Consider the following 8,674-nt stretch of genomic DNA (forward strand, 5'->3'; position numbering starts at 1 on the left):
TGTGTGTGTGTGTGTGTGTGTGTGGCTTTTTCCTCCTGGCAGGTCCAAGTCCTATGTGTTGGAATGATAACATTGTTATTATAGTACGTAAATATGATATATTAGTAAAGTTGACTTCTTTTTGTTATGGATTGGCACAGTGGCTGCAATCATGGGCTCAAACATAGTAACCATCGTGAGGCTGGCGCAGGACCTGGCGATACTTCGTTCTGTGACTCACCAGGGTCGCGACGAGTCAGAACTGGCTTGGTGGCACCGAACAACAGCAAGGCAGTCTGCCCGACAGTGCTGCCAAAGAGGCTTGGTGATCATTTAACTGCAGCAACAAACACCCTGCCCAATATCCACTGAGGGTTTCCTGTGGTGTCCAGAAGTTGTGCAGGCTTTAAAACACAGGGCATTACTTAATCTCCATACTGGCTCCATGAGCTGGATCCGATTGTCTCTCCCATTTTACAGATGACAAACCGGAGGCATAGAGTAGGAGAGTGCTGAGTGATTTGGACAAAGACTGGAACCCAGCACCAGAGCATCTGCCCTTAATTACAGCACCACTCTATGACAGCTGACAGTGGTTAAAAAGGCCACGCAGATCAGCTTTCCTATCTACTCCCTGTGGTGCCAGGAAGACACACACACACACACACACCCCACCCCACCCCTATCATCCAACAGATTAGACTTACTCAGATCTCATTGATTGTCTTTTTGGTATAGCCTCGATAAGCATTGAAATTACCTTTATGAGGGGAAAGTTACTACCTGTGTTATATTTTAAACTTATTACAAAGGGAGTATTGGCATTATCACCAACGGCCAAAAAGCCGTCATCTGTGGACCACAGTTCTAGAATAAAAGCATTCCTAGTTCACTGAGCTCGGAGATGACCATCATCTCTGACCGACCACGGACATACGGCCCTGCAGGCATCGGTGTCAATGTGCTGACCTTGACTCCCCTGACCTCCCAAACCAGGCCGGAGAGTGCCGCTACCTCGTCTGGATGAATTCGCTCATGGGCGGATTTGAGCCTCATGCTTGCAGTTGGTGTGCACTGGGTCCATACAACTGACTACTGGCCCACCAGGTCAACATATTAGCAGATTAGCAGCATAGGCTTTGTGCCTCATTGAAAAGTACATCAGAGGCAGAGTTCACCACTAGGTGTGGGGGCTGGTATGAATGTCCACTCACTCTCTCTCTCTCTCTCTCTCTCTCACACACACACACACACACACACACACACACACACACACAGAGGAATGGTAGCTCCTATTTACTCTGGAAGCCTTCAAATAGATGCCCATCACACAGCCAACAGTTTGCGGTAACCACTGTGGCGTTGTGGTGTGCGGGCACTCATGTTTACTGCCTGCGGGCACTCATGCTGGACGAGGAGAGAGAGGAGAGGAACAGAGCCATTGGAAAAGTGAGGGAATGGACGACGACAAGGCATGTTTTCTTTCTGATAGTGAAGCAGACTTGAAATTCCTGACTACTTGGCTTTTCTGAATTGGCTGGTCGCCTTTGTAAAATGAACACTCTGTGCTCCCTTCTGAAGGAATGTTGGCAGGGGCAGCGTGGGGAGCCTGACGTGGTAATACTTAGAGGGCTAATGGTTTCCTTCCCGAAGGCTGACACAGCTATGGCCTCTGTACTGCCAGGATCCAGACTGACCACAAGAAACCGAGCTGTGTCCCCCGGAGGAGAAAAGTGGGGTGTCTATGAAGCACTTCCTGAGAAGAGTATTGCGTGATGATAGCTTATGGTCAAGACACAGGCAAGCCAATCTGATTAATTTACTGCTTCGCGATTTCCAACACTACCTACAGAGAAATCAGACCTTGGAAGTCACAGAGAAAATGCTTGCATTACTGCTTTCCCGAGGAAGACGGGAGGCAGGGAGTGGACGGAACTGGATGTGGACGTTAACAAAGCACTTTCTGAGAGCCCTGTTACCAGATGGGAAACCGTTCCCAACAGACAGGGTTTGACAGCACATCCAGGCCTAAAACTCTGCCTTAGGCTTGGCTCCACTCATCACCCGAAGCAAAAATAAAATGGTGTGTGCCAACGGCTCGTATTTCCCTCCAGTTAACCAGCAGCCCTCCCTTGCTTCTCCCCCTCACAAGGCATCCTGCAAAACTGTGGTCACACGGGCATTTCCTAAATGCATTATCTCGAGCCTTTAAGTCTTAAGGGGGATAAAAGGCCCAATCCTTAGTTGACAAAAGAACCCCTGTTAAAAGTCCTGATGAACCACCCCCCAACCCAACGGATATAAATATTTAGACTGTAATTTTACTTTACTTTAATAAAACAATGCTGGCTTCATCATTAGGAAGAAAACTCGTTTCATATTTATTATTTCCTTGAAGGCTGATAGATCTTATTCAGAAAGAATATGAAAGTCAAATTGCTAGCCCTTTGGTTTTTGTCAAAGTGGAATTAAAAGGAAAAACTAAAACAAAAAACAAACCTCACAACAACAAACAAAATCCAAGTAAAATGCCTATCAACAGGGGTGAAGCCAAATCAAACTAGCTACCTAGCCCAGAGTCACCTTACTCTGTTAAAGGAATAAACTGCCTCTCGTTCTCATAGTTCCTTCCAGAGGCTCTGACCTACTCACCCCTAGAGGGCGACACTCCTCAGCTAATTTAATCAACAGTGGACTCATGCCTCAAGGTCAATCAAGTCATTGACCCATGTCTACTGAGATCCAGGCTCTTTAATTTCTTAGCCTGTCCTGAGTTAGACTGTTGTCAGTGGGTAGTGGGCCCTTGAGTTGAAAGGTCAAGCCGTCGGAGAGCAACCATATTAGACCAGGCAGTAAGGAGAAAATAGTGTGGGTACATAGGGGGCAGATTTTGGAAATTGTACAGAACTGCCAAGTCAAGGCAGAAACTCCTAAGATTTAAGGCACCACCTGGCCCCTGAGAGACAGAGGGATGAATATATTCCTCACATTTTAATTCTAGTCCTGGTTATGAGGAGACTCAACTGGCTTCATCTCAGGATGTCCCTACTAACGCTTCTGCGAAATAACACTGCGACCTGAGCTACTTTCTTAGGCTTCTGTTTCTTAAATCCAAACAAGGTCTCAATAAGACACCATCCAATTCTCCTCCCCCCACCCCCTATTCTGTACCCTTTGCTCTCGTTAGGAAAATCTTTGGACCATCCCCAATGCAGCTGGTTACATAATCTTGTTGCTTGTGTTTTTAATTATTTTAATAATATAATTACATACTTCCCAAGTCCCTACCCTTTCCTCTACAATACCTCTACCATAAGCTGTCAAGCCCTGTAGGACTTTTCTATGGAAAGCATTAATAGGGATCTTACATTCTTAGACAAACTTAGTTAATGGCTTAAACCCATTTTCTTATAAACCCTACCCATTGTTCCTGGCTCTATTTTCTAGAACCATAAAACCAAACCAAACCAAACCAAACAAACACCCAAACTCACTCTCATCAAATTGATTCTGACTCACAGTGAGCCCATCGGACAGAGTAGAGCTGGCCCTGTCGGTTTCTGCAAATCTTTATAGGAGTAAAAACCCTTGTCTTTCTCCCAAGGAGTGCCCTGGTGGTTTTGATCTGCTGACATTGTGGTTAGCAACCTAACATGTAACCCACTAAGCCACCAGAGCTCCTTCTCTAGAATCCTACATAAGACATATTCTTCTTCTTCCACATGAGGACATGAGGTATTTTAAACAACCAACAGTTTCCTCTAAAGGTTTTCCCCTTTCATCAATTATTCTTCATGGAGTGAAGTCAAGGTCTCTTTCTCCTCTGGGTGGCGTCTCCTCCTCTCACATGGTTCCTAACCTCATCTCCATTTAACCAATTTGTAGCCACCGTTAACTGCTCAGCTTAAATCCTGCCTTCCCATGAAATCTGCCCAGGCCACAGACAGAGGGGAGCGATCCCACTTCGTGGTCAACAACATAGGTTTTGAAAGCAGACAAGCCAGACTTGGGGTTCCTGACATCACTGCTCTTAACCCGGAGTCTCTGGGCAATGTTACCTCACCTCTCTACCCTGCAATGTCCTTATGAGTGTAAGGGCAGCAAAATCCTTACCTCTCGACATTGCTTTGCCCCGATGAGGCTGACATTCGTAATATGCGTAGTACAGTGCTTGCCACACACAAAGAGTTTTTTAATCAACATTATTTTTCATGTCGTTTCTTTGTGTACATGAATCACTTTCTTTTCTCGACTCTGTCAAGGTTTAGTGGCTAAGAGCATAATCTCTGGGTCCGGGCACCATGGCTTGGTAACCAGTGTGACCTTGGACAAGTTATTTCACGTCTGTGTTTCTACTTCTTCCTCTGTACAATGGAGAACCAGGGGTGCATTCCTCATGAAACTGTTGCTCATGTGGATGAGATAGATAACAAACGTAGAGAGCTAGAAACGAGGTAGCATCATCATGAACCTGGTTAAGCCGAGTCCACAATCTCCCGTGTTTCAGAGCAGAACCGAGCTCCACAGGGTTCCCAGTGGCTGGTTCTATAGGAGGAGCTCACCAGGTCTTCGGAGCCAAGTCTGCTGGTTTCAACCACCCTAACTTTAGCTTAGCAGCTGAGCAGAGTAACCATTTATCCCACCCAAGGACAACGATTCCAAAACCTCAAATCAAGCCCACTGATACCAATTTAATTCAGAGTCAGAGTGACCTTTTGAGGACCGAGTAGAACTGCCCTCCACACTGCATCCGAGACTGTAATCTTTATGGAAGTTGACTGCCACACGGCCAATGCTTAACCACTGCCTCACAGAGGTTCCTTTCATGGATGATAGTGTGGTAGTTTCAAAATCTGGTGTCAATTGGGGACTTGAGAGGCGTAAGAGTGAAGGGGTGGAGTCTAGTCTGTCAATCAGGTCATAGCCAATGAGGCCTCTGTGTGGGGATGGCCTTCTTCTGAGGATTCTGGGAACTCCTGTTTTTCCTCCTTGGAGGAGGGAGACAGTTTCTCTCTACTTATTCCCTTGGAGACTCTCTACTGACAAGACTCAAGGTTCACTCCCCAAGAGATGCTCTACTGACAAGTCACATGGCACTATGCTAATAGACTCCGTGCCCTGGGAACTGGAGAAGCCACGTGGAGACTCCTGCCAGGGTTGAGATGTTTCTACCACCACTGGATCCACAAGACTTCGCACCCACTGGCCTGTGATTTTCCTGCATTCAGTGTCATTGCATGTGTTTCGTGAGTCTGAAGAGGACTTTATAGATTGCTAACGGACATATGGGCTTATATCAGGCTTATGGACTTGATCCTGACTGGGCTGGGATGTTTTCTCAATATTCAACTGCTCTTGCATATAAAGCTCTTTCTTATACACATATGAATTTCTATGAATTTGCTTCTCTAGTCTACCCTGAACTAACAGATAGCAATGATGGATTTCTTCAAGATCAAAAAGTTAAACATTCCCCAATCTCACATGGGTAATTCTTGTCAACAAGTCAGCTAATTTGGAATGAGAAAGCATGATCTATATTTTACAATTCTTGGGTTACAAACATGTCTGCTGGATGCGAGAATGAAAGGATTAAAAATAAATCCATCTTTGAGTGCTGTCAAGGCATAAAGTGGCATGAGTGAGTTCACCCATGAGTCCCATTTGGGGTTTAATACCTACCTGGTGGTAGGAGATGGGGACTGGCCTCCGGAAGACTATCCACTCCACGATTTCACTACATGGTGGGGTGGTCAGGGAACCTGTGTACCGGTAATAGCTGCCCAGGGATGCAGGCAGGAGGTCTCGGAGGACAAACGGATCCAGAAAGGTCTCCTTCTCTGTTTGGGGAAAGAAGGAGAAGAAGAGCACAATTAGAAGTCACACCACGCTGTAGACCCACAGTCAAAAGCCCTTAGCCGAAGCTGGTAGCATATCACAAGCCTTCTGTTTGTTTACATCCTGCGAAAGCGCTAACATTTGGCGGTGGAAGAGCGGCAGAAAACAGAGCGGCGTTGCTTAGGGTGTGTTCTGAGGACACCGCATCTCCCAGAGAAGGGCTTGCCTGGTGAGCAGCACTGGACCACATCCCCGTACCCCCCTTTGGCCCCCACCTGACCTCCCGCAGGAAGCAGACAAAACAGTGGCAGAGCAAAGGCTGTGACCAGTCCAACAGGAAGGGAAATGGGCTTGGTTTTCTATTTCTGAGTGATGAAAATATGTGTAACCAAGGATTTGCCATTTCTACCATTTTTTAATGTGTATAATTCAGGGAAACCAATGATGCTCCACATGTTGTACGGTCATCACAACTGCATCCAAATGTTCCCAGCTCGTTGAATAGACACGCCGTGGCCCCCCCCCAAGCAACAGCCCCCCCTCCCCACCCTCCCCATCTCCAGTTACCACTGACCAACCTCAGCCCCCATGTAACTGCGTCCTCTTAAGTCCACACAAGTGGGACCAGACAATAGGAAGGGGCCTCAAAGTCGGTGGAAAATGTCCACTATCTTTGAATTCCACTTTCCCCACAAACTTTTTGAAGATCCCATGTCTATGTCCCCTGTAACGTTGCCTTCTATCACCCAGCAGAATGCTTTCAAGGCTCAGCAATGTAGGAACAAGTATTAGAATTTCAGTTCTCCTTATGGCACGTGAATAGTCCACTAAGTGTATGTGCAGCGCATTTTGTTTATCCATCCTTTCTTCTGCTGATGGATATTTGGGCTGTGTCCACCTTTGGGCTATGACGATTTGTGCTTTCATAGACATTGGCTTGACTTTCTGGAACTTTCCTTGAGCAGGCTTGTTTCGCCGTAGAGCCCTGGTCTACCAGAATATCCATAGAGGCATATCAGTGGGACACAAAGGGAAGAGCAACATGACAGGAAATCTCGAATCAAACAATAACGTGCAACTCCAGCGTTGGTATATTTCATTATGGTTCCACCCAAGGTCTATCCAAACCAAAGAAACCTAGGGTGCCTCCCCAAGGTAGAACTCTGAACGTAAGAGGGTCTTAACAGAACGTTAAGAATTCCCAGAGGAGGCAGGAAAAAAAAAAAAAAGCATTCTTCTTGTGTCAATTGTTGGTACCTTCTCTTAAATGGAAGACACAACATTGCAGATGGGTCCTCATAATCGTACCTCACAATCACTCCATGTAAAAGCCACAACGTGGTATTGGGCGAGGCCCGGCCCACGTCACACAGCTGGCAGACAGCAAAGCTAGAAGATGAATCCAGGGTCCTCACCACCAGAGCCTGCCTGACCCTGACTCAAGTTGTAGTTTGCTAGGTGCAAAGTGAAGGGAGGGGCGCAAAAGGAAGTGGGAACAGCATGTGCAAAGGCCCTATGGCAGGGACGATTAAGGACACTGTTACACCATGTTCCTCGACAGGAGAACGAGACCATCCTTCACCTGTCAGAGAAGGTTCTCAACAATATATAGATCTCCAGAGGGTTCTCCCTGGGTCTAAATCTGAGGGATTTATAATCCTGCTAATATCCCTCCTTCGCCCCTCGGCCATCTCCACCCTGGCTCTGGGACATTTCTGGGGGCCCAGGGTGTCAGGGTATTTCATGGGTACACCTATGTTGACCCAATATTCTCCCCAAGGCCTGTATATCCTCCCTCCTCGTCTATTTTTCAGGCAGAAGAGCCAGTGCAGGCATTTGACAAATGTGTGTCTCCAGACCCAAGAGCTCTATGCAACCAGGGGAGAATGCAAAATCTCAACTGATATCATCCACCCTAGAAGAATCAAAAGATCAAGCATCCCTTGGATATGGATAAGTTGATTACGACACCATTTATTTAGCACCTGGTGGGAGCAGTGGTCACATGTTAGGCTGCTAACCACAAGGACAGCAGTTTGAAATCACCAGCTGCTCCTTGGAAGAAAGATGAGGCTTTGTGCTCTCGTCAAGAATGCAGCCTCAGAAGCCCAGGGGCTGTTCCACCTTGTCCTAGAGGGTCACTGTGAGATGGAACCACCTCAAAGGCAGCGTGTGTGCATGTGCCCACTACTATTACAAGTCTTCACATGTTACAAGCATTTAAATACATGTACTATACATGCCCAGGTGCCCAACAAACAGCCCTTCAGGTTGGCAGTTGGGCTCCACCACATGCACTGCGGGAGCAAGGTGTGGCATTCTGTCTGCAGAGATCCCAGCTTTGGAAACCCTACGGAGCAGCTGGGCTCCCCAAGGGTCCCGATGAATCGGAGCAGACTCAAAGGCGCATATGTGGTAGGCCAGGTGCTGAGTTTTATCCAGATTTAATTTATTTTAAAATTACAATCGCCTCCCTGAAGCGGATCCTATTATCATCTCCATTGAATACAACTGAGGTATCAAACCACATCTAGTCTGATTCGAGCCTGCAGGGCTTATGGGCTGGTTTATGATCTTTAAAATGATAGGGTCAAGTCCTGAATCCCAGAAACAGTGAACGTGAGCCTTTTGAGGGAAGGAAAACCTTTGTAGATTTAGTTAGCATGAGTAGGATGGGCTAGTCTGTCTTTCTTGTAAGAAGAGAAAGGCAGTTGAAGACATTCGCAGCAGGAAGAGAGATGGTCATGTGCAGAGGAAGAGAGAAACAAACTTATGCTGCCACAAGCCAAGGAACTGCTGGCGCTACCAGAAGCTGAGTGGGGTGGGGTGGGGGGGTGAGGTGTGCGTGTGTGGGGGG

The 8,674-nt window shown here is 46.9% G+C and overlaps 1 protein-coding gene across 1 annotated transcript in view; it reads right to left on the bottom strand.

Moving 5' to 3' along the window:
• PTPRG (protein tyrosine phosphatase receptor type G) overlaps positions 1 to 8,674 on the bottom strand; it is an 808,607-nt gene that overhangs the window by 158,355 nt on the left and 641,578 nt on the right. The window contains exon 7 of the mRNA XM_045290127.1: positions 5,662 to 5,819. Within this exon, the coding sequence (XP_045146062.1) occupies positions 5,662 to 5,819 (158 nt within the window). The remainder of the gene's footprint in view (positions 1 to 5,661; positions 5,820 to 8,674) is intronic.

This window comes from Echinops telfairi, unplaced genomic scaffold (genome assembly GCF_000313985.2).
Source record: "Echinops telfairi isolate 266 unplaced genomic scaffold, ASM31398v2 ScPeMD7_31;HRSCAF=116, whole genome shotgun sequence".
Classification (NCBI taxonomy): Eukaryota; Metazoa; Chordata; class Mammalia; order Afrosoricida; family Tenrecidae; genus Echinops; species Echinops telfairi.